Here is a 26,610-nt window from a genome sequence, read left to right as displayed (position 1 = left end):
CAGTCACTGTGCTCCACCCCAACATACTACTACTGCAACAAGACTCTGCTGCTCCACCCCAACATACTACTACTCCAACCAGTCACTGTGCTCCACCCCAACATACTACTATTCCAACCAGACTCTGCTGCTCTACCCCAACATACTACTACTCCAAGCTGTCACTGTGCTCCACCCCAACATACTACTACTCCAACCAATCACTGTGCTCCACTCCAACATACTACTACTCCGACCAGTCACTGTGCTCCACCCCAACATACTACTACACCAACCAGACTCTGCTGATCCACCCCAACATACTACTACTCCAAGCAGACTCTGCTGCTCCACCGCAACATACTACTACTCCAACCACACTCTGCTGCTCCACCCCAACATACTACTACTCCAAGCAGACTCTGCTGCTCCACCGCAACATACTACTACTCCAACCAGACTCTGCTGCTCCACCCCAACATACTACTACTCCAACCAGAATCTGCTGCTCCACCCCAACATACTACTTCTCCAACCAGACTCTGCTGCTCCACCGCAACATACTACTACTCCGACCAGTCACTGTGGTCCACCCCAACATACTACTACTCCAACCAGTCACTGTGCTCCACCCCCAACATACTACTGCTCCCACCAGTCACTGTGCTCCACCCCAACATACTACTACTCCCACCAGTCACTGTGCTCCACTCCAACATACTACTACTCCAACCAGTCACTGTGCTCCACCGCAACATACTACTACTCCAACCAGAATCTGCTGCTCCCCCACAACATACTACTACTCCAACCAGAATCTGCTGCTCCACCCCAACATACTACTACTCCAACCTGTTACTGTGCTCCACCCCAACATACTACTACACCAACCAGTCACTGTGCTCCACCCCAACATACTACTACTCCAACCAGTCACTGTGCTCCACCCCAACATACTACTACTCCAACCAATCACTGTGCTCCACCGCAACATACTACTACTCCGACCAGTCACTATGCTCCACCCCAACATACTACTACACTAACCAGTCACTGTGCTCCACCGCATTGTACTAATACTCCAACCAGTCACTGTGCTCCACCCCAACATACTACTACTCCAACCAGTCACTGTGCTCCACCCCAACATACTACTACTCCAACCAATCACTGTGCTCCATCGCAACATACTACTACTCCAACCAGACTCTGCTGCTCCACCCCAACATACTACTACTCCAACCAGTCACTGTGTTCCATCCCAACATACTACTACACTAACCGGACTCTGCTGCTCCACCGCAACATACTACTACTCCAACCAGAATCTGCTGCTCCACCCCAACATACTACTACTCCAACCTGTTACTGTGCTCCACCCCAACATACTACTACACCAACCAGTCACTGTGCTCCACCCCAACATACTACTACTCCAACCAGTCACTGTGCTCCACTCCAACATACTACTACTCCAACCAGTCACTGTGCTCCACCGCAACATACTACTACTCCAACCAGAATCTGCTGCTCCCCCACAACATACTACTACTCCAACCAGAATCTGCTGCTCCACCCCAACATACTACTACTCCAACCTGTTACTGTGCTCCACCCCAACATACTACTACACCAACCAGTCACTGTGCTCCACCCCAACATACTACTACTCCAACCAGTCACTGTGCTCCACCCCAACATACTACTACTCCAACCAATCACTGTGCTCCACCGCAACATACTACTACTCCGACCAGTCACTATGCTCCACCCCAACATACTACTACACTAACCAGTCACTGTGCTCCACCGCATTGTACTAATACTCCAACCAGTCACTGTGCTCCACCCCAACATACTACTACTCCAACCAGTCACTGTGCTCCACCCCAACATACTACTACTCCAACCAATCACTGTGCTCCATCGCAACATACTACTACTCCAACCAGACTCTGCTGCTCCACCCCAACATACTACTACTCCAACCAGTCACTGTGCTCCACCGCAACATACTACTACTCCAACCAGAGTCTGCTGCTCCCCCACAACATACTACTACTCCAACCAGAATCTGCTGCTCCACCCCAACATACTACTACTCCAACCTGTTACTGTGCTCCACCCCAACATACTACTACTCCAACCAGTCACTGTGCTCCACCCCAACATACTACTCCAATCACACTCTGCTGCTCCACTCCAACATACTACTACACCAACAAGACTCTGCTGCTCCACCGCAGTGTACTACTACTCCAACCAGTCACTGTGCTCCACTCCAACATACTACTACTCCAACCACACTCTGCTGCTCCACCCCAACATACTACTACTCCACCCAGACTCTGCTGCTCCACCCCAACATACTACTACTCCAACCAGTCACTGTGCTCCACTCCAACATACTACTACACCAACCAGACTCTGCTGCTCCACCCCAACATACTACTCCTCCAACCTGTTACTGTGCTCCACCCCAACATACTACTACTCCAACCAGTCACTGTGCTCCACCCCAACATACTACTCCAACCACACTCTGCTGCTCCACTCCAACATACTACTACACCAACAAGACTCTGCTGCTCCACCGTAGTGTACTACTACTCCAACCAGTCACTGTGCTCCACCCCAACATACTACTACTCCAACCACAATCTGCTGCTCCACTCCAACATACTACTACACCAACCAGACTCTGCTGCTCCACCCCAACATACTACTACTCCAACCACAATCTGCTGCTCCACCCCAACATACTACTACTCCAACCAGTCACTGCTCCACCCCAACATACTACTACTCCAACCAGTCACTGTGCTCCACCCCAACATTCTACTACTCCAACCACACTCTGCTGCTCCACCCCAACATACTACTACTCCACCCAGACTCTGCTGCTCGACCCCGACATACTACTACTATTCAAACCATTTACTGTATTCCATGTCATGTACTACAACTCCGACCAGTCACTGCCCTACACCCCCATAGACTACTGTAACCAGTCACTGCTCTCCACCCTAATGCAGCACTACTCCAACCAGTCACACTTGGCTTCATGCTATCATACTTGTACTCGGACCGTCACTGTGCTCCACCTCAACATTGATGGTAGTGTTAACCCTTTGTCTATGGCAGATCTGCATGATCTTCAATGCTGGGGAGCTGACCCTGGTGGAGTATGGAAACAATGAGATATTGGGGAGCGTCCGCACAGAGTTCATGAACCCCCATCTCATCAGGTGAGCAGCATAGCAGGGGTTAATGTAAGGGGGCGAATAACCCGAAATCTCTAACCGCTGTACCTTATCTTACAGCGTGCGGCTGAACGAGCGGAGGCAACGAGGCACAGAGGACAACAAGAAGTTGGCCTACCTTATAGACATGAAGACCATAGCTATAGGTACCTACCGCTCCTGTCCTCATACACTGACCTCAGCCATAGGCACCTACCGCTCCTGTCCTCATACACTGACCTCAGCTATAGGTATCTACCGCTCCTGTCCTCATACACTGACCTCAGCCATAGGTACCTACCGCTCCTGTCCTCATACACTGACCTCAGCCATAGGCACCTACCGCTCCTGTCCTCATACACTGACCTCAGCTATAGGTATCTACCGCTCCTGTCCTCATACACTGACCTCGGCTTTAGGTATCTACCGCTCCTGTCCTCATACACTGACCTCAGCCATAGGTACCAACCGCTCCTGTCCTCATATACTGACCTCAGCCATAGGTACCTACCGCTCCTGTCCTCATACACTGACCTCAGCCATAGGTACCTACCGCTCCTGTCCTCATACACTGACCTCAGCTATAGGTATCTACCGCTCCTGTCCTCATACACTGACCTCGGCTTTAGGTGTCTACCGCTCCTGTCCTCATACACTGACCTCAGCCATAGGTACCTACCGCTCCTGTCCTCATACACTGACCTCAGCCATAGGTACCTACCACTCCTGTCTTCATACACTGACCTCAGCTATAGGTGTCTACCGCTCCTGTCCTCATACACTGACCTCAGCCATAGGTACCTACCGCTGCTGTCCGCATACACTGACCTCAGCTATAGGTATCTACCACTCCTGTCGTCATACACTGAACTCAGCTATAGGTATCTACCGCTCCTGTCCTCATATACTAACCTCAGCCATAGGTACCTACCGCTCCTGTCCTCATACACTGACCTCAGCCATAGGTACCTACCGCTCCTGTCCTCATACACTGACCTCAGCTATAGGTATCTACCGCTCCTGTCCTCATACACTGACCTCAGCCATAGGTACCTACCACTCCTGTCCTCATACACTGACCTCAGCCATAGGCACCTACCGCTCCTGTCCTCATACACTGACCTCAGCTATAGGAATCTACCGCTCCTGTCCTCATACACTGACCTTAGTTATAGGTACCTACCGCTCCTGTCCGCATACACTGACCTCAGCTATAGGTATCTACCGCTCCTGTCCTCATACACTGACTTCGGCTATAGGTGTCTACCGCTCCTGTCCTCATACACTGACTTCGGCTATAGGTGTCTACCGCTCCTGTCCTCATACACTGACTTCGGCTATAGGTGTCTACCGCTCCTGTCCTCATACACTGACCTCAGCCATAGGCACCTACCGCTCCTGTCCTCATACACTGACCTCAGCCATAGGCACCTACCGCTCCTGTCCTCATACACTGACCTCAGCTATAGGTATCTACTGCTCCTGTCCTCATACACTGACCTCAGCTTAAGGTATCTACCGCTCCTGTCCTCATATACTGACCTCAGCTATAGGTACCTACCACTCCTGTTCTCATACACTGACCTCAGCCATAGGTACCTACCACTCCTGTCCTCATACACTGACCTCAGCCATAGGTACCTACCGCTCCTGTCCTCATACACTGACCTCACCCATAGGTACCTACCGCTCCTGTCCTCATACACTGACCTCAGTCATAGGTACCTACCACTCCTGTCCTCATACACTGACCTCAGTCATAAGTACCTACCGCTCCTGTCCTCATACACTGACCTCAGCTATAGGAATCTACCGCTCCTGTCCTCATACACTGACCTCAGCTATAGGTATCTACCGCTCCTTTCCTCATACACTGACTTCGGCTATAGGTGTCTACCGCTCCTGTCCTCATACACTGACCTCGGCTAAAGGTTTCTACCGCTCCTGTCCTCATACACTGACTTCGGCTATAGGTGTCTACCGCTCCTGTCCTCATACACTGACTTCGGCTATAGGTGTCTACCGCTCCTGTCCTCATACACTGACCTCAGCCATAGGTACCTACCGCTCCTGTCCTCATACACTGACCTCAGCCATAAGCACCTACCGCTCCTGTCCTCATACACTGACCTCAGCCATAGGCACCTACCGCTCCTGTCCTCATACACTGACCTCAGCTATAGATATCTACCGCTCCTGTCCTCATACACTGACCTCAGCTATAGGTATATACCGCTCCTGTCCTCATATACTGACCTCAGCTATAGGTACCTACCGCTCCTGTCCTCATACACTGACCTCAGCCATAGGTACCTACCACTCCTGTCCTCATACACTGACCTCAGCCATAGGTACCTACCGCTCCTGTCCTCATACACTGACCTCACCCATAGGTACCTACCGCTCCTGTCCTCATACACTGACCTCAGTCATAGGTACTTACCACTCCTGTCCTCATACACTGACCTCAGTCATAAGTACCTACCGCTCCTGTCCTCATACACTGACCTCAGCTATAGGAATCTACCGCTCCTGTCCTCATACACTGACCTCAGCTATAGGTACCTACCGCTCCTGTCCTCATACACTGACCTCAGCTATAGGTATCTACCGCTCCTGTCCTCATACACTGACCTCAGCTATAGGTACCTACCGCTCCTGTCCGCATACACTGACCTCAGCTGTAGGTGTCTACCGCTCCTGTCCTCATACACTGACTTCGGCTATAGGTGTCTACCGCTCCTGTCCTCATACACTGACTTCGGCTATAGGTGTCTACCGCTCCTGTCCTCATACACTGACCTCGGCTATAGGTGTCTACCGCTCCTGTCCTCATACACTGACCTCAGCCATAGGTACCTACCGCTCCTGTCCTCATACACTGACCTCGGCTATAGGTGTCTACCGCTCCTGTCCTCATACACTGACCTCAGCCATAGGTACCTACCGCTCCTGTCCTCATACACTGACCTCAGCCATAGGTACCTACCGCTCCTGTCCTCATACACTGACCTCAGCCATAGGTACCTACCGCTCCTGTCCTCATACACTGACCTCAGCCATAGGTACCTACCGCTCCTGTCCTCATACACTGACCTCAGTCATAAGTACCTACCGCTCCTGTCCTCATACACTGACCTCAGCTATAGGTACCTACCGCTCCTGTCCGCATACACTGACCTCAGCTATAGGTATCTACCGCTCCTGTCTTCATACACTGACCTCGGCTATAGGTGTCTACCGCTCCTGTCCTCATACACTGACCTCGGCTAAAGGTGTCTACCGCTCCTGTCCTCATACACTGACCTCAGCTATAGGTATCTACCACTCCTGTCCTCATACACTGACCTCGGCTAAAGGTGTCTACCACTCCTGTCCTCATACACTGACCTCAGCTATAGGCACCTACCGCTCCTGTCCTCATACACTGACCTCATCTATAGGCACCTACCGCTCCTGTACTCATACACTGACCTCAGTCATAGGTATCTACCGCTCCTGTCTTCATACACTGACCTCAGCTATAGGCACCTACCGCTCCTGTCCTCATACACTGACCTCGGCTATAGGTGTCTACCGCTCCTGTCCTCATACACTGACCTCGGCTATAGGTACCTACCGCTGCTGTCCTCATACACTGACCTCAGCTATAGGTACCTACTGCTCCTTTCCTCATACACTGACCTCAGCTATAAGTACCTACCGCTCCTGTCCTCATACACTGACCTCAGCTATAGGTACCTACCGCTCCTGTCCTCACACACTGACCTCGGCTATAGGTACCTACCGCTCCTGTCCTCATACACTGACCTCAGCCAATTCCTCAATACTTGGGTATTACGCATCCTTTATGTAGGATGATAAGGATAGTGGCGTCTTCTCACAAGGGCACTTTGTTGGATGATGGGGATAGTAGTGATCATCTCTCCTCCATCTCCCTTGCAGTGGATCTGCTCTCCGGGTATAATCTGGGCCTGGTCACTCACGACACCAAAATCGATTGGTTGGAGCTGAATGAAACCGGCCATAAACTTCTCTTCAGGGATAAGAAGCTACAGGTGAGAGAACCCCTCCTGCCCTCCACCTAACACCCATCTGGGCAGCTACCCTCTGCACTTCAGCCTGTGGTGCCCTGACCACGCCGACACTTCTTTCTGGTGCCCGCTGGTGCCCTGTCTGCTGCACTGGTGGTCTTCCTCAATATCCAACAATATTTGTGTATGTGCACAAAGGGTTGCCCCTTATTCCCAGTTTTTTGGTCTACATCATCCCATGCTATGTATGTCCACCTACGGGTTGCATGTTTCCTGGGATGGCTGCACTCTCCATTTGATGCACATATCTCTCTTGCCATTCCACCATCAAGACCTCCGACCAGGACAAGGTTAAACCCGTTTTTACCGCATCTGCCTCTATTTGGTCTAGCTCCACTCCTTCTCTATCTCTCATCATTCTTGCCTGATATCATGGTCCCAATCAATGCACCACAATCATCTGGTCCCTATTCTCTCCTCTGATGTCATAGTTCCTGTCCATGCCCTCCACCCCACCTGCCCCCCCATCCCAGTTGACCTTTGATGCTTTGGTCTCCGCAAATGCCCTCCATCCCTGTCCCAGTTCTCCCCTGATACCCTGATTCCTGTAGATGCCCCTCATTCCTTGGTCCCAGTTCTCCCCTGGTCACTGTAGATGCCCTCGTCCTCCTGTCCCACTTCTCCCCTGATTCCTGTAGATGCCCCTCGTCCTCCAGTCCCACTTCTCCCCTGGTCCCTGTAGATGCCCCTCGTCCTCCGGTCCCAGTTCTTCCCTGGTCACTGTAGATGCCCTCGTCCTCCAGCCCCAGTTCTCCCCTGGTCACTGTAGATGCCCCTCATTCCTTGGTCCCAGTTCTCCCATGGTCACTGTAGATGCCCTCGTCCTCCGGCCCCAGTTCTCCCCTGGTCCCTGTAAATGCCCCTCGTCCTCCGGTCCCAGTTCTCCCCTGGTCACTGTAGATGCCCCTCATTCCTTGGTCCCAGTTCTCCCCTGGTCACTGTAGATGCCCCTCATTCCTTGGTCCCAGTTCTCCCCTGGTCACTGTAGATGCCCTCGTCCTCCGGCGCCAGTTCTCCCTTGGTCCCTGTAGATGCCCCTCGTCCTCCGGTCCCAGTTCTCCCCTGGTCACTGTAGATGCCCCTCATTCCCCGGTCCCAGTTCTCCCCTGGTCACTGTAGATGCCCCTCATTCCTTGGTCCCAGTTCTCCCCTGGTCCGTGTAGATGCCCCTCGTCCTCCAATCCCAGTTCTCCCCTGATTCCCATAGATGCCCTCGTCCTCCGGTCCCAGTTCTCCCCTGGTCCCTGTAGATGCCCTCGTCCTCCGGTCCCAGTTCTCCCCTGGTCCCTGTAGATGCCCTCGTCCTCCGGTCCCAGTTCTCCCCTGGTCCCTGTAGATGCCTCTCGTCCCCCGGTCCCAGTTCTCCCCTGGTCACTGTAGATGCTCCTCATTCCCTGGTCCCAGTTCTCCCCTGATTCCTGTAGATGCCCTCGTCCTCCGGTCCCAGTTCTCCCCTGGTCACTGTAGATGCCCCTCATTCCTTGGTCCCAGTTCTCCCCTGGTCCGTGTAGATGCCCCTCGTCCTCCAATCCCAGTTCTCCCCTGATTCCCATAGATGCCCTCGTCCTCCGGTCCCAGTTCTCCCCTGGTCCCTGTAGATGCCCTCGTCCTCCGGTCCCAGTTCTCCCCTGGTCCCTGTAGATGCCCTCGTCCTCCGGTCCCAGTTCTCCCCTGGTCCCTGTAGATGCCTCTCGTCCCCCGGTCCCAGTTCTCCCCTGGTCACTGTAGATGCTCCTCATTCCCTGGTCCCAGTTCTCCCCTGATTCCTGTAGATGTCCCTCATTCCTTGGTCCCAGTTCTCCCCTGGTCCGTGTAGAGGCCCCTCGTCCTCCGGTCCCAGTTCTCCCCTGATTCCTGTAGATGCCCTCGTCCTCCGGTCCCAGTTCTCCCCTGGTCCCTGTAGATGCCCTCGTCCTCCGGTCCCAGTTCTCCCCTGGTCCCTGTAGATGCCCCTCGTCCTCCGGTCCCAGTTCTCCCCTGGTCACTGTAGATGCTCCTCATTCCCTGGTCCCTGTTCTCCCCTGGTCCCCGTAGATGCCCCTCGTTCTACCGTCCCAGTTCCCCCCTGGTCCCTGTAGATGCCCCTCATCCTCCGGTCCCAGTTCTCCCCTGGTCCCTGTAGATGCCCCTCATCCTCCGGTCCCAGTTCTCCCCTGGTCCCTGTAGATGCCCCTCGTCCTCCGGTCTCAATTCTCCCCTGGTCCCTGTAGATGCCCCTCGTCCTCCGGTCCCAGTTCTCCCCTGGTCACTGTAGATGCTCCTCATTCCCTGGTCCCTGTTCTCCCCTGGTCCCCGTAGATGCCCCTCGTCCTACGGTCCCAGTTCCCCCTTGGTCCCTGTAGATGCCCCTCATCCTCCGGTCCCAGTTCTCCCCTGGTCCCTGTAGATGCCCCTCGTCCTCCGGTCCCAATTCTCCCCTGGTCTCTGTAGATGCCCTCGTCCTCCGGCCCCAGTTCTCCCCTGGTCCCTGTAGATGCCCCTCATCCCTCTGGTCCCAGTTCGCTCCTGGTCCCTGTAGATGCCCCTCGTCCTCTGGTCCCAGTTCTCCCCTGATTCCTGTAGATACCCCCCGTCCTCCGGCCCCAGTTCTCCCCTGGTCCCTGTAGATGCCCCTCATCATCCAGTTCTCCCCTGATTCCTGTAGATGCCCCTCGTCCTCCGGTCCCAGTTCTCCCCTGGTCACTGTAGATGCTCCTCATTCCCTGGTCCCTGTTCTCCCCTGGTCCCCGTAGATGCCCCTCGTCCTACGGTCCCAGTTCCCCCTTGGTCCCTGTAGATGCCCCTCATCCTCCGGTCCCAGTTCTCCCCTGGTCCCTGTAGATGCCCCTCGTCCTCCGGTCCCAATTCTCCCCTGGTCTCTGTAGATGCCCTCGTCCTCCGGCCCCAGTTCTCTCCTGGTCCCTGTAGATGCCCCTCGTCCTCTGGTCCCAGTTCTCCCCTGATTCCTGTAGATGCCCCTCGTCCTCCGGTCCCAGTTCTCCCCTGGTCACTGTAGATGCCCCTCATCCTCCGGTCCCAATTCTCCCCTGGTCTCTGTAGATGCCCCTCGTCCTCCAGTCCCAGTTCTCCCCTGGTCCCTGTAGATGCCCCTCGTCCTCCGGTCCCAGTTCTCCCCTGGTCACTGTAGATGCTCCTTATTCCCTGGTCCCTGTTCTCCCCTGGTCCCCGTAGATGCCCCTCGTCCTACGGTCCCAGTTCTCCCCTGGTCCCTGTAGATGCCCCTCATCCTCCGGTCCCAGTTCTCCCCTGGTCCCTGTAGATGCCCCTCGTCCTCCGGTCCCAATTCTCCCCTGGTCTCTGTAGATGCCCCTCGTCCTCCAGTCCCAGTTCTCCCCTGATTCCTGTAGATGCCCCTCGTCCTCCAGTCCCAGTTCTTCCCTGGTCACTGTAGATGCCCTCATCCCTCTGGTCCCAGTTCTCTCCTGGTCCCTGTAGATGCCCCTCGTCCTCTGGTCCCAGTTCTCCCCTGATTCCTGTAGATGCCCCTCGTCCTCCGGTCCCAGTTCTCCCCTGGTCACTGTAGATGCCCTCGTCCTCTGGTCCCAGTTCTCCCCTGATTCCTGTAGATGCCCCTCGTCCTCCGGTCCCAGTTCTCCCCTGGTCACTGTAGATGCCCTCGTCCTCTGGTCCCAGTTCTCCCCTGATTCCTGTAGATGCCCCTCGTCCTCCGGTCCCAGTTCTCCCCTGGTCCCTGTAGATGCCCCTCATCATCCAGTTCTCCCCTGGTCACTGTAGATGCCCCTCATCCCTCTGGTCCCAGTTCGCTCCTGGTCCCTGTAGATGCCCCTCGTCCTCTGGTCCCAGTTCTCCCCTGATTCCTGTAGATACCCCTCGTCCTCCGGCCCCAGTTCTTCCCTGGTCCCTGTAGATGCCCCTCGTCCCTCTGGTCCCAGTTCTCCCCTGTTAACATGGCACTGTACATATATTTTGCCAGCTTACCTTTTGACCCCTTTTGTCTTGCAGCTAAACCTCTTTGATGTGTCCGATGGGCATAAGACGACCATCCTGAATTACTGCTCCTATGTCCAGTGGGTGCCGGGCAGCGATGTGGTGGTGGCACAGAACCGCAGCAACCTGTGTGTCTGGTACAATATTGATTCTCCAGAGAGGGTCACCATGTTCCCGCTGAAGGTAATAGGTGACGGACATACGAGCCCCTGGCAGGTCTCACCCGTCCGGCATCATAAACCTACATCATGTGGGTAACGTGTCTTCTGTTTCTATAGGGAGACATTGTGGAGCTGGAGCGCAGCGAGGGGAAGACCGAAGTCATTGTCGCTGAAGGGGTTAACACTGTATCCTACACTCTGGATGAGGGACTCATAGAGTTCGGCACGGCCATGGATGATGGAGACTATTACCGGTAAGGCTGGTGATGGCGGTTCTGTCCCGGGATATAGCCCACATCACCGGGAATGACCTGCTAGCCGCGCGGCTCGTGGCCGTCGTCTCACAGCTTCCTCTTCATCACTCTGATGTCCGTTCTCCATATTCCCGCAGCGCTGCAGCATTCCTCGAGACCTTGGAGATGTCCTCCGAGACGGAAGCTATGTGGAAGAGTCTCAGCAAGCTGGCTCTGGAGACCAAGCACCTACACATAGCCGAGAGGTCCGGGTCCGCTGCAGCAATGTGTGGGGTACAAGGGGTTGGCTTCCTGCTGAGGTTACAGCTCATCTCTCTGCAGGTGTTTCTCGGCTCTGGGAGATGTGGCTAAAGCAAGATTTCTTCGTGACACCAACGAGCTTGCAGATCAGACAGCCGAGGAATTTGTGAGTATCCCGTCCTCATGCTTACTTATTGATGCTGAGCCTTGTTCTTTACATTGGCGGTCGGCAGGCCCCGCTCCTGGGTGGGACCGTAGGGGTCGGCAGGCCCCGCTCCTGGGTGGGACCGTAGGGGTCGGCAGGCCCCGCTCCTGGGTGGGACCGTAGGGGTCGGCAGGCCCCGCTCCTGGGTGGGACCGTAGGGGTCGGGAGACCCCGCTCCTGGGTGGGGCTGGGCGGTCGGCAGGCCCCGCTCCTGGGTGGGGCTGGGCGGTCGGCAGGCCCCGCTCCTGGGTGGGGCTGGGCGGTTGGCAGGCGCCGCTCCTGGGTGGGGCTGGGCGGTTGGCAGGCCCCGCTCCTGGGTGGGGCTGGGCGGTTGGCAGGCCCTGCTCCTGGGTGGGCCTGGGCGGTCGGCAGGCGCCGCTCCTGGGTGGGGCTGGGCGGTCGGCAGGCGCCGCTCCTGGGTGGGGCTGGGCGGTTGGCAGGCCCCGCTCCTGGGTGGGGCTGGGCGGTTGGCAGGCCCCGCTCCTGGGTGGGGCTGGGCGGTTGGCAGGCTTCGCTCCCGGGTGGGGCTGGGGGGGGGGGTCGGCAGGCTTCGCTCCCGGGTGGGGCTGGGGGGGGGGGGTCGGCAGGCCCCGCTCCCGGGTGGGGCTGGGGGGGGGGGGGTCGGCAGGCCCCGCTCCCGGGTGGGGCTGGGGGGGGGGTCGGCAGGCCCCGCTCCTGGGTGGGGCTTGGGGGGGGGGTCGGCAGGCCCCGCTCCTGGGTGGGGCTGGGGGGGGGGGTTGGCAGGCCCTGCTCCTGGGTGGGGCTGGGGGCTGGGCGGGTCAGCGGCCCCTGTATTGGTCACGGTTTATTCTGCACGCATGCGGTGTTTGGGGGGTGATTCCACCGTTATGTTGTCTGTTTCTCTACTTTCAGGGTGGTGATGGCTCAAGAAATTACAAGGTCCAGGCCCGACTCGCCATGCTGCACAGGAACTACAAACTGGCTGAGATGATTTTCCTGGAACAAGTAGGTGGACGGAGACTGGAGGCGTTGCTGTGTCTGTACTGCAGTGTAATATGTCATATGTGCCATGTGCCAGGGATCATGCCCGGTCTGCTATATGAGTTCTGTATGCCTATTGCTGTGCCCGGCCTCTATGTCTTGTGACGCTGGCAGTAATGATCTCTATCGCCCGCTCCTCCTCAGAACGCGGTGACGGAAGCCATCATGATGTACCAGGAGCTGCACATGTGGGATGAATGCATCGCTGTAGCAGAGGCCAAGGTAGGAGCCGTGTATGTCGGCACATGGCCCCGGCAGGCTGTATGCAGTATATGACGTTCCACTTATTTCCCCAGGGTCATCCAGAGCTGGAGAACCTGAAGCGCACCTACCTACAGTACCTTGCTGACAGCCACCAGGAGGAGAAGGCCGGAGACGTGCGGGAGCAGGAGGGCGACTACGTGGCTGCGGTCAATCTTTACCTCCGCGCAGGACTCCCAGCCAAAGCCGCCAGACTGTGCATGGGTCAGGAGGGGCTCCTGCTGCAGCCTGAGCTCATCGGGAGAGTTACCGCTGCCCTCATAAAGGGCGAATTCTATGAGAGGGTGAGTGATGTTACCCGGGTCGTAATCAAAGTATTATGGGGTTCTGTCATTACAACTAAACCCAATCCACCCGCTGAGCCTGGCCTACAATCAAAAAAAGGGCATGCCCACCTTCCTTGCAGCCCCGGTACGCAGCTGAGAGCCGCCGCTATTAACTGTGATGACTTCTGGGTAGACGGCCCGGCGGAGGTCTGGTGCCCACTGCAGCCGATCAGAGGCCACAGCCTCACCTTTCCATGCTCCTGCTATCAGCACCGGCCCCTCTAACTGTGCTGCAGATGACACCAGACCTCCGCCGGGCAGTCTATACGGGAGTCGCCACCGATAACAGCGGCGGCTCTCAGCTGTGTCCCGGGGCTCCTGGAGAGGTGGGCATGGCCTCTTTTTAATTTTAGGCCGCGCTCAGCGGGTGGATTGGGTTTTGTTGTAATGACAAAGCCTGTTTAACCCCTTCCTTATGCCTGCTGTTTGTCAGATACTGCTGTAGTCCTCCTCCTGCATGATCCTCCTGTATCTAGATCCCTCTCTGTCTATAGTTTGTTCTAGACCTATTTCTAGCTGTACTTTGTTTTAAGTCTAGAGCTTTCTATGTATGTTGGTCTGGATCCCCCTGTGTCTATGGTTTGTTCTAGATCTAGAACCTGCTCTGTTTATAGCTTGTTCTAGATTTAGAACTATTCCTCTTTCTAAGCCTTGTTGTAAAGCTAAAGCTTTCTATGTCTGTGCTTTGATCTACACGTTGTTCTAGATCTAGGACCCTCTGTGTCTTTACCTTTGTTCTAGGTGTTGAGTCTTGGTCTAGCACTCCCTTCTGTGTTCTGGATTTGTATCCCTTTTTCCCTTGTTCTAGACTTTCCTGTGATCCGTTCCTTGTTCTGGATTTGTATCCCTCTCTTTCTCTTGTTCTAGACTTTCCTGTGATCCGTTCCTTGTTCTTTGTTTGCTGTTCTCTCCTTTATCTAGCTCTTCATCTCGTGTCTGTTTCAGTTTCCTTCATTACTTGGTGATCTGCTCTGTTACAGGCCGGGGATCTCTTGGAGAAGATTAACAACTCCCGTCGGGCTCTAGAATGCTACTGCAAGGGCTTTGCTTTTCGGAAAGGTAAGTACCTGCAGACCTTCCGTCCGTCACGTGGCCGTGTGACCTGGAGGCTTCCCTCCGGGGTCATGTATGTGCCGCTGGAACATCCCCATCATGAGGTGATAAGGCCGGGCTCACACTGCAGGAGAGTGTTTTTCCTGGGGGTACCATGAACTAATTCATGGGAGAAGCGGCCTCCTACCATGGTGCAGGTGACCGACACTCCTGGCTGGGTGTCCTGTTGGTTTGGGTTCCCTGGTGAGTAGATGGTCACATATCTGGAGTGCAGCAAAGTCACCCCGCTTTCCCACCCCTCCGCTTTACCTAACCCATTGTCTGTTGTCTAATGGTGATGTCTGCTTGGCAGCGGTGGAGCTCGCCCGTGTGGCCTTTCCTGCAGAGGTGGTGAAGCTGGAGGAGTCCTGGGGGGATTATCTGGTGCAGCAGAAGCAGTTGGATGCCGCCATCAATCACTACATTGAAGCTGGGTGAGTGCTAATCCCATCATTCATCTGGGCTTGAGTGCTTCTCAGGGCCGTCGTACAACCCCAATTCCAAAAAAGTTGGGACTGTGCAAAAATGTAAAGAAAAAATAAGAATGCAATGACCTGGGAATCTGCATATTTTATCCACAGTAGAACACAAATCAGGAGGCAGGAGGGAGGCATGTTTCCATTTAGACATTGCTGGCAGCAACACATCTCACAAAAGATGGGGCAGCAGTAACAAAGGCGGGAAAAGTAGGTGGTACTAATGAAAATCAGCTGGAGGGTTAATTTTCTACTAAGTCACATGACTGTATAAAAAGAGCATGTTAGAGAGGCCGAGTCTCTCAGAAGTAAAGATGGTCGGAGGTTCAGCAATCTGTGAGAAACTGCGCCTAAACATTATGGACCAACCAGAAAAAATGTTCTTCAACGTAAAGTTGTGAAGACTTTGAATATCCACCATCTACAGGACATAATATCAGTAGAGTCAGAGAAGGGAGAAGGCCGAGGGTCAGTACTGGATGCTGGAGATCTACGGCCCTCAGGCGGCGCAGCATTATATACAGACATGATTCTGTAATGTAATCACTGCAGCGCTCAGGAATACTTCAAGGAATCACTGTACAATCCACAAATGTAAGCTACACCTGTATCATGCAGAGAAGCCGTATACCACCACGATCCAGGAGCGCCGGCGTCTTCTCTGGGCCAAACCTCATTTACAGTGGACCGAGGCACAATGGAGAACAGGTCTGTGCTCAGTGAAGATCTTGTATTTTTCAGCAGGACAATGCTAAACCACATACTGCATTAATCCCAACAGCACGGCTTAACAGGAGAAGAGTCCAGGGTGAACCGACCGCCTGCAGTCTGGACCTTCCACCATATACTGCATCCATCACAACAGCATGGCTTCACTGGAGAAGAGTCCGGGGTGAACCGACCGCCTGCAGTCTGGACCTTCCACCATATGCTGCATCCATCACAGCAGCATGGCTTAACAGATGAAGAGTCCAAGGTGAACCGTCCGCCTGCAGTCCGGACCTTCCACCATATACTGCATCCATCACAACAGCATGGCTTCACTGGAGAAGAGTCCGGGGTGAACCGGCCGCCTGCAGTCCAGACCTTCCATTATATACTACATCCATCACAACAGCTTCACAGGAGAAGAGTCCGGGGTGAACCGACCGCCTGCAGTCCAGACCTTCCACCATATACTGCATCCATCACAACAGCATGGCTTCACTGGAGAAGAGTCCGGGGTGAACCGACCGCCTGCAGTCTGGACCTTCCACCATATGCTGCATCCATCACAGCAGCATGGCTTAACAGATGAAGAGTCCAAGGTGAACCGTCCGCCTGCAGTCCGGACCTTCCACCACATACTGCATCCATCACAACAGCATGGCTTCACTGGAGAAGAGTCCGGGGTGAACCGGCCGCCTGCAGTCCAGACCTTCCATCATATACTACATCCATCACAACAGCTTCACAGGAGAAGAGTCCAGGGTGAACCGGCCGCCTGCAGTCCAGACCTTCCACCATATACTGCATCTATCACAACAGCATGGCTTCACTGGAGAAGAGTTCGGGATGAACCGGCCGCCTGCAGTGCAGACCTTCCATCATATACTGCATCCATCACAACAGCATGGCTTTACAGGAGAAGAGTCCGGGGTGAACCCTCCGCCTGCAGTCCAGCCCTTCCATCATATACTACATCCATCACAACAGCATGGCTTTACAGGAGAAGAGTCCGGGGTGAACCGACCGCCTGCAGTCCAGACCTTCCATCATATACTGCATCCATCACAACAGCATGGCTTCACAGGAGAAGAGTCCGGGGTGGACCTTCCACCACATACTGCATCAATCCGAACAGCATGGCTTAACAGGAGAAGAGTCCGGGGTGAACCGGCCGCCTGCAGTCCGGACCTTTCTCCATATACTGCATTCATCACAACAGCTTCACAGGAGAAGAGTCTGGAGTGAACCGACCGCCTGCAGTCCTGATCTTCCACCATATACTACATCCATCACAACAGCTTCACTGGAGAAGAGTCCGGGGTGAACCAGCCGCCTGCAGTCCAGACCTTCCACCATATACTGCATCCATCACAACAGCATGGCTTTACAGGAGACGAGTCCGGGGTGAACCGGCCGCCTGCAGTCCAGACCTTCCACCACATACTACATCCATCACAACAGCTTCACAGGAGAAGAGTCCGGAGTGAACCAGCCGCCTGCAGTCCAGACCTTCCACCATATACTGCATCCATCACAACAGTATGGCTTCACAGGAGAAGAGTCCGGGGTGAACCGGCCGCCTGCAGTCCAGACCTTCCACCATATACTACATCCATCACAACAGCTTCACTGGAGAAGAGTCCGGGGTGAACCAGCCGCCTGCAGTCCAGACCTTCCACCATATACTGCATCCATCACAACAGTATGGCTTCACAGGAGAAGAGTCCAGGGTGAACCGGCCGCCTGCAGTCCAGACCTTCCACCACATACTACATCCATTACAACAGCTTCACAGGAGAAAAGTCCGGGGTGAACTGGCCTCCTGCAGTCCAGACCTTCCACCACATACTGCATCCATCGCAACAGCATGGCTTCACAGGAGAAGAGTCTGGGGTGAACCGGCCGCCTGCAGTCCAGACCTTCCACCACATACTACATCCATCACAACAGCTTCACAGGAGAAGAGTCCGGAGTGAACCAGCTGCCTGCAGTCCAGACCTTCCACCACATACTGCATCCATCGCAACAGCATGGCTTCACAGGAGAAGAGTCTGGGGTGAACCGGCCACCTGCAGTCCAGACCTCCCAACACATACTGCATCCATCACAACAGCTTCACAGGAGAAGAGTCCGGAGTGAACCAGCCGCCTGCAGTCCAGACCTTCCACCATATACTACATCCATCACAACAGTATGGCTTCACAGGAGAAGAGTCTGGGGTGAACCGACCGCCTGCAGTCCGGACCTTCCACCATATACTACATCCATCACAACAGCTTCACAGGAGAAGAGTCCGGTGTGAACCGGCCGCCTGCAGTCCGGACCTTCCACCATATACTACATCCATCACTACAGCATGGCTTCACAGGAGAAGAGTCCGGGGTGAACCGACCGCCTGCAGTCCGGACCTTCCACCATATACTACATCCATCACAACAGCTTCACAGGAGAAGAGTCCGGTGTGAACCGGCCGCCTGCAGTTCAGACCTTCCACCATATACTGCATCCATCACAACAGTATGGCTTCACAGGAGAAGAGTCCGGGGTGAACCGGCTGCCTGCAGTCCGGACCTTCCACCATATACTACGTCCATCACAACAGCTTCACAGGAGAAGAGTCCGGGGTGAACCAGCTGCAGTCCAGACCTTCCACCACATACTATGTCCATCACAACAGCATCACAGGAGAAGAGTCTGGGGTGACCCGGCTGCCTGCAGTCCAGGCCTTCCACCATATACTACATCCATCACAACAGTATGGCTTCACAGGAGAAGAGTCTGGGGTGACCCGGCTGCCTGCAGTCCAGGCCTTCCACCATATACTACATCCATCACAACAGCATGGCTTCACAGGAGAAGAGTCCGGGGTGAACCGGTCGCCTGCAGTCCAGACCTTCCACCATATACTGCGTCCATCACAACAGCTTCACAGGAGAAGAGTCCGGGGTGAACCGGCTGCCTGCAGTCCAGACCTTCCACCATATACTACATCCTTCACAACAGCATGGCTACACAGGAGGAGTCCGGGGTGAACCGGTCGCCTGCAGTCCAGACCTTCCACCATATACTGCGTCCATCACAACAGCTTCACAGGAGAAGAGTCCGGGGTGAACCAGCCGCCTGCAGTCCAGACCGTCCACTAGTAGGTAACATTTGGTGCATTATGAAACAAAATTATTAATCCCGTGAAGACACCCGAGGACTGCGGAGCGGTTGGAATCCTCCATCAGACACGGATGGGGCAACAGTCCTCCCCATTACTCCAGCAATCTCCTCACCTCCCAGCAGAGGGGGTGCTCCCCACGGTAGACACGGCCCCACCCCCGACTGTTGTGAGATGTGTCGCTGCCATCAGTGTCTGAATACATGTGTTCTTTCTTTAATGAAATGTAACAATGTCCGCCCCCGATGTGGTCTGCTGGGAAGATAATCCGGTTAGAAGAGATTCCCACTTTTTCCGTTTCTCCCCATTTTCCAGCGTCCCGGCCTTCTTGGAGTTGGGGTTGTATTCTTAGTGTTGAGGGGTTCTATTAGAGGAAGTCTGAATATACCGCCGATGTCAGACAATATGAAGAACATACATCTCTGCGTCTCCAGCGCCCAGGGATCGGTGGTGAAGGGCACCGCGCACTATATGCAAATGAGCCGTGGACTGCCCAATGGGCGGCCCTCCACCTGCCCACAGTCTAAAGACTTTGCCCATTGCAAGCACCCTAACATCACAAGCTCCGCCCACTGAGACGTCACACGTTCCACAGTCACAGACTTCCTTTAAAGTTAGGGGGGTTATAGTTTAGGGATGCAGACTTGTTATTTTTGGGGTTCGGGCTCTTGTATTAGGGTTCAGGTAGCTCTATATGACATACGTTTACCTCCCCTCAGCTGCTCTGTAAAGGCCATTGAAGCTGCGCTAGGGGCTCGGCAGTGGAAGAAGGCCATTCACATCCTGGAGCTTCAGGAGCCGCGGACGGCCAGCGACTATTACCTGAAGATAGCGCAGCATTACAGCTCGGTGCAGGAGTACGAGGTCAGGAAATGGTTACTGCTGGGATATCCTATATATACAAGGGGCTATCAGTGTATATGTCTACACCGGGACTGCCAATGTATGCAGTAATGATACGCTCGTGGACTCCGTTTGTTGTTAGAGAGGTTGTCCAGTTATAACTTATCCTTACGACAGGCCATCAGTAGTAGATAGGTAGGTTGCAGCTGCTTGGGACTCCCACCAATTAGCTGTTCACCACGCTGATCCACACAACCACTGAGCTGATTTCTGCAGAAAGCAGACAGCTCCATTCTTACTGTAGTGGCCAGACTTGGTATTACAGGCAAAGTTCCTATTCACTTCAATGGGATCTTTGCCTGTAATACCAAACCTGGCCACTGCAGTGAAAAGGGGAGCTGTCGTCTCCCTGCAGACATTGGCTCAATGCACATGCTCATTTGCCTTGTGACCAGCTGATCGGCGTAGTACAGACCGCATAAACCCCGTTGATTTGCCTTCGGTTTATTGAGACGAGCGGTTTTCACTTGTGTAAAAAAAAAAAAAAAAAAAGGAAGTTTTGGGTCAAGGACTGAAAATGCCCATTAACCCTTTAGTGACGGCCCCATTGCCTTTTTATGTCCTAGCTAAGTGGGCTTTAATCCTAGAGGACGTAAAACATGCATCCTCTTTGGATTGAAGCCCTCTTGTCTCTGGACAGGACAGCTCCATTGCCGTCAGTGCCCACAGGTAGCCGACAAACCGGAGCTGTCATCCTAGGCTGCGGGGAAACCCCTCCCCCCCCCCCGGCAATGCGAGCGGTGCTATCCAATGGAAAGCGCCGATCGCAATAAAGTGAGGAAAAAGTTTTTAAAAAGTTAAATATTTAGCTGCCCTGATGGATCGGATCCATCAGAGCAGCTGAGCATGCTCACCTGCCTTGTCCATGGTGCCCTGCGGTGCACTGGTCCTCCGGGACCCGTCGCGGCTCTTCTCTTCTGCGCATGTACGCCAGACTAATGACTTTTAAATCTCCTGGCTCCTGAAGGTAGCCAGGAACCAGGAGAAGTCACCGCGGTCCCCGGGCCCGTGATCGCCGCTATCCAATGGATAGCGGCGATCGCTAAAGTTTTTTTAAAAAGTGCCAGTTTCATCTCCCCTCATGGAACGGATCCATGGGGGAGGTGAAAATACTCACCCCAGGTCCTCCGCCATGTCCTGGTCTTCTGGGACCTGAAGTCCCCTTCTGCACATGCGCGCCCGATGTCAATCATCAAGGGCGTGCACAGAGGGGCTCAAGCCCCGGGAAATTCAAAATCCCTCTGCTCCTGGCTACCATGTGTAGCCAGGAGCAGAGGGATGTCACCGGGGACATGATCACTGGGATCCAATGGATAACAGTCAGCATTTAAAGTAGAAAAAAGTGTAAAAAAAAGAATTAAAAGTTAAAAAAAAGTTTAAAAAAAGCTTACGTTTCATTTTCCGGTCATGGATCATATCCGTGAGGGAGGATGAAATGACATACCTAGGGCCCCGGACCTTACTCCAGCGTCTGCGCACACACCTGGGGGGAGGGGGGGCGGTGAGCGGTTCCTGGTCACGTGTTCACCGTTACCCAATGGATAATGGCCATAAAGTAAGAGTAAAAAAAAGGTGAAGCTTCATCTCCCCTCAGCGATGCGATCGCGACCGTACGCAGGGCTCACAGCTGGGATCTGCTGCGGGCCTCCACAAGCGGATTCCGCCTACGGCTGTGTGAGCCCGGCGTTATTCAGACCGCTACCTGTAATCCGTAATTTACAAGAAGCCCCGGGAACGCTCGCCTTCATGCAGCTCCAGGAGCAGCTTGTTGAGCGTCTTCTGTGTGAGACCGCCGCACCGCAGCAAGATTACTGAGACTCACAGAGCGACACTTTACCCCCCGGCCCGGCCGCTGAGGTCACGAAATACCCCCAAAAAGCATGAGAGGAGGAGGGATACCCGGATTATTGCCCCATGTGCCCATCCCTACCAGCCCCCGTAATTACCCATCTTCAGACATACCACACAGTTTATATCACTAATTTTATCTAAGATTTGGGGAATGCTGAGAAGGGCGCAGCCTGGAATTAATTCAGCTGTGCCCTGAAATCCAACGGGTGTTCCTCCATTATGGGCCTAGCCATGTGTCCTGTTAGCAGATTGGGGCCACAGTATGTCTCTGAACACGGGACAAACAGGGGGATCCATTTTGGGGTGTAAATGCTTATTTTCATGTGCACCATAGAAAAAAATCCTGTCTTTGCAAAACTATGAAATTTTATTTTTTCTCCTCTAAATTGCATTAATTCCTGAAAAGAAACTGTGGGGTCAAAATAAGGGGTGTAGTTTATAAAATGGGGTCATTTGTGGGAGTATCAATCATTTTGACTCCTATGAGCCTTTCCAATCTTGGATTGGTGCAGGAAAACAAAGTGTTCCTCAAAATGCTGAAAAGTAATGTTACATTTGTGCGTCTCCTAAATGGTTAAAAAAAACTAAAGTTTTTCCAATGTGCGTCCAGAATAAAGTAAACTGATAGGAATATATATCATCAACAATTTGTACAGTCTGTTTGCACATATTGGAGATATTACAGTTGAAAATGTAAAAAAATGACAAATGTTTTCAAAATTTTCCCAATTTTGGCACTTTTAATAAACATATACAAATTCTATCGGTCTATTTTTATCACCCAAATGAAGTACAAAATGTAGCGAAAAAACACTGTCAGAATCACTTGGATCTGCAGAACCTTTACGGAGTTATGATATGTTAAGTGACACATGTCAGATCTCCAAAATTTGGCTCCATCACTAAGGGGTTAAAGTCTTATGGGATTGCGTGAAGACACAACAAATACGCACTCCCCCCCCCCCCCACACTGTGTTAGCAGAAGACCATGAGGAAAAAATGGTGACGTCAAATGGACCTTCTTGTGTTTTTTTGTATTTCCGGTGTGAGGAGAGAACACAACCACTCTGAGGTCACACCAATGAGTACAGTGGCCCCGTGTCTACTGATGACTGGAAGCGCGGTTTGGTCTGATGATCCCCCTCCGTTATATAAGGAAGCCTGTCTGCTACCCGCAGTATAGTGGTGGAGCCCTCAGGGTTTGGGCATTTGTCTCTTGGTTTTCTTCAGGACCCATCCTCCCCTTAACCCCTTAGGTACCAAGCACGGTAAATACGTGGCACTTAGTCCTGGGCTTTAATCTCGGCATAGCAGAAGCACGACACGGGTTTTAAGCCTCTGCTGCTGCAATCAAGCAGAAGCAGGTTGGGTCCTCAGCTGTCAGACACAGCAGAGGACTCAGAGGAGAAGGAAGAAGCTGTTTTTAACTCTTTCTGCCTTCCCTTTTCTGGGTATATAGCACTCAGTGAGCGCTATGTACTAAGAAGTGAAAGTAAAAGTATTTCTTCCACTATGTGACCCGGCGATCATGTGACCACGGGGAGCCCCCTGACACAGCAGAGCTGCAGGGTCCTATCAGACCCCGATCAGTGCTGTTAGTGTCTATTGTCACTACAGGGGGATATTTCCCCTGTAACTGGAGCTCCTATGGATGCGGCTCCTATGGATGCCCAGCTACAGTGGAAAAGTGTCAAATAAAAACCATGTGAATGACCCCCAGGGGTCTTATGACATCAAAGATGGTAAAAAAATAGTTACAAAAATAACTAAAGAGAAACTTACAGAATAAAATAAAAATATATACGTAAAAAAGAAAACGACCGACCGCCAAGCAAAACCGCCGCCGTATGCGCAGCCCAAAACTATGCAAATTATATATCAGAACAGAATGAGGAGCCGATCCTGGACTTTATTTTAGATTTGTACATTTACGCTATCAACTAAAAAAATGTTTGGCTTTCTTTTATTACTCCAAATAAAACACAAAAAAGCAGAAAAGTCAGTGAGAAAAGAGATAAACAACTGCCGTAAACGGGAAAACAGCAAAAATAACTGGTGGCTGAAGGAAAGCGAAGTCGGGCAGTAAAACCGCCAGATGGTGCTGACTGCCGGGGATACGCGGATATTTCGTCTGACCGGGTCCACCCAGCGTGCAGACCGTGCTTCCCCGAGATACCATGCCCCTATCCCTGCTGCTCGCCGTGTCCGGGCGGCTCCAGGGTCTGACGGGGAGGTTCGGCGTCGCCCAGCAGTCACAGACTCAACAAGATGCCGCAATTCTTACAATTCATTCAGGGTAAAGTGCACAAATAGGGGATTTGAACCCGTGATGCCATGATCAGACTGATACTGCAGTGCATTATGGCTTCTCATAGTGATCACAGGCCATGGCAGACCTGGACACCATTGCCTGCCATCCGCTTGCCATAGCAACCCATCGGCCATCCACAATTACGTGGCAGAGGGCCAATGACATCACACAGAGAGTGCCCTCCCTCAGTTAACCACTTACATGCTGCAATCAATGTTGGTCGTGGCATGTAAGTGGCTAACAGCAGAAGGTCGGTTGTCTGTTACAGCCAGCTCTTACTGCAGATGGTAAGCATGCGCCATCCATAAGATATACGTTTATGTCCATTCATGAGAACTGCATCCCAGCCAGGGTGTATATTTTGCCTGGAGCGTCTTGTACAGGCCAGTCTCCGCTCCGTCATGCTGATCTGTATATATTGGGAACGTCTTGTACAGGCTGGTCCTCCGCTCCGTCATGCTGATCTGTATATATTGGGAACGTCTTGTACAGGCCGGTCCTCCGCTCCGCAATGCTGATCTGTATGTATTGGGAACGTCTTGTACAGGCCGGTCCTCCACTCCGTCATGCTGATCTGTATATATTGGGAATGTCTTGTACAGGCCGGTCCTCCGCTCCGTCATGCTGATCTGTATATATTGGGAATGTCTTGTACAGGCCGGTCCTCCCCTCCGCAATGCTGATCTGTGTATATTGGGAACGTCTTGTACAGGCCGGTCCTCCGCTCCGCAATGCTGATCTGTATATATTGGGAATATCTTGTACAGGCCGGTCCTCCGCCGTGTCATGCTGATCTGTATATATTGGGAACGTCTTGTACAGGCTGGTCCTCCGCTCCGTCATGCTGATCTGTATATATTGGGAACGTCTTGTACAGGCAGGTCCTCCACTCCGTCATGCTGATCTGTATGTATTGGGAACGTCTTGTACAGGCCGGTCCTCCGCTCCGTCATGCTGATCTGTATATATTGGGAACGTCTTGTACAGGCCGGTCCTCTGCTCCGTCATGCTGATCTGTATATATTGGGAACGTCTTGTACAGGCCGGTCCTCCACTCCGCAATGCGGATCTGTATATATTGGGAACGTCTTGTACAGGCCGGTCCTCTGCTCCGTCATGCTGATCTGTATATATTGGGAACATCTTGTACAGGCCGGTCCTCCGCTCCGTCATGCTGATCTGTATATATTGGGAACGTCTTGTACAGGCCGGTCCTCCACTCCGTCCTGCTGATCTGTATATAGTGGGAACATCTTGTACAGGCCGGTCCTCCACTCCGTCATGCTGATCTGTATATATTGGGAACATCTTGTACAGGCCGGTCCTCCGCTCTGTCATGCTGATCTGTATATATTGGGAACGTCTTGTACAGGCCGGTCCTCCGCTCCGTCATGCTGATCTGTATATATTGGGAACATCTTGTACAGGCCGGTCCTCTGCTCCACAATGCTGATCTGTATATATTGGGAATGTCTTGTACAGGCCGGTCCTCCACTCCGTCCTGCTGATCTGTATATAGTGGGAACATCTTGTACAGGCCGGTCCTCCGCTCCGTCATGCTGATCTGTATATATTGGGAACGTCTTGTACAGGCCGGTCCTCCGCTCCGTCATGCTGATCTGTATATATTGGGAACATCTTGTACAGGCCGGTCCTCTGCTCCACAATGCTGATCTGTATATATTGGGAATGTCTTGTACAGGCAGGTCCTCCACTCCGTCATGCTGATCTGTATGTATTGGGAACGTCTTGTACAGGCCGGTCCTCCGCTCCGTCATGCTGATCTGTATATATTGGGAACGTCTTGTACAGGCCGGTCCTCTGCTCCGTCATGCTGATCTGTATATATTGGGAACGTCTTGTACAGGCCGGTCCTCTGCTCCGTCATGCTGATCTGTATATATTGGGAACGTCTTGTACAGGCCGGTCCTCCACTCCGCAATGCGGATCTGTATATATTGGGAACGTCTTGTACAGGCCGGTCCTCTGCTCCGTCATGCTGATCTGTATATATTGGGAACATCTTGTACAGGCCGGTCCTCTGCCGCGTCATGCTGATCTGTATATATTGGGAACATCTTGTACAGGCCGGTCCTCTGCCGCGTCATGCTGATCTGTATATATTGGGAACGTCTTGTACAGGCCGGTCCTCCACTCCGTCATGCTGATCTGTATATATTGGGAACATCTTGTACAGGCCGGTCCTCTGCCGCGTCATGCTGATCTGTATATATTGGGAACGTCCTGTACAGGCCGGTCCTCTGCTCCGTCATGCTGATCTGTATATATTGGGAACATCTTGTACAGGCCGGTCCTCTGCCGCGTCATGCTGATCTGTATATATTGGGAACGTCTTGTACAGGCCGGTCCTCTGCTCCGTCATGCTGATCTGTA

At 53.3% G+C, this 26,610-nt stretch overlaps 1 protein-coding gene across 2 annotated transcripts in view; it reads left to right on the top strand.

Annotated features, from left to right (window-relative positions):
- Window positions 1-26,610, top strand: part of IFT172 (intraflagellar transport 172) — a 113,063-nt gene that overhangs the window by 37,726 nt on the left and 48,727 nt on the right. For both annotated transcript variants that reach the window (XM_066594342.1, XM_066594341.1), the window contains exons 13-25: window positions 3,124-3,227; window positions 3,303-3,388; window positions 7,167-7,279; window positions 11,279-11,446; window positions 11,542-11,678; window positions 11,816-11,923; window positions 12,000-12,084; window positions 12,997-13,089; window positions 13,270-13,347; window positions 13,422-13,670; window positions 14,693-14,771; window positions 15,118-15,238; window positions 19,871-20,015. In XM_066594342.1, the coding sequence (XP_066450439.1) occupies window positions 3,124-3,227; window positions 3,303-3,388; window positions 7,167-7,279; window positions 11,279-11,446; window positions 11,542-11,678; window positions 11,816-11,923; window positions 12,000-12,084; window positions 12,997-13,089; window positions 13,270-13,347; window positions 13,422-13,670; window positions 14,693-14,771; window positions 15,118-15,238; window positions 19,871-20,015 (1,566 nt within the window). The remainder of the gene's footprint in view (window positions 1-3,123; window positions 3,228-3,302; window positions 3,389-7,166; window positions 7,280-11,278; window positions 11,447-11,541; window positions 11,679-11,815; window positions 11,924-11,999; window positions 12,085-12,996; window positions 13,090-13,269; window positions 13,348-13,421; window positions 13,671-14,692; window positions 14,772-15,117; window positions 15,239-19,870; window positions 20,016-26,610) is intronic.

This window comes from Eleutherodactylus coqui, chromosome 1 (assembly GCF_035609145.1).
Source record: "Eleutherodactylus coqui strain aEleCoq1 chromosome 1, aEleCoq1.hap1, whole genome shotgun sequence".
Lineage (NCBI taxonomy): Eukaryota > Metazoa > Chordata > Amphibia > Anura > Eleutherodactylidae > Eleutherodactylus > Eleutherodactylus coqui.
The sequence above is the reverse complement of the archived record's forward strand: the minus strand, read 5'-3'. Positions and strand labels throughout refer to the sequence as shown.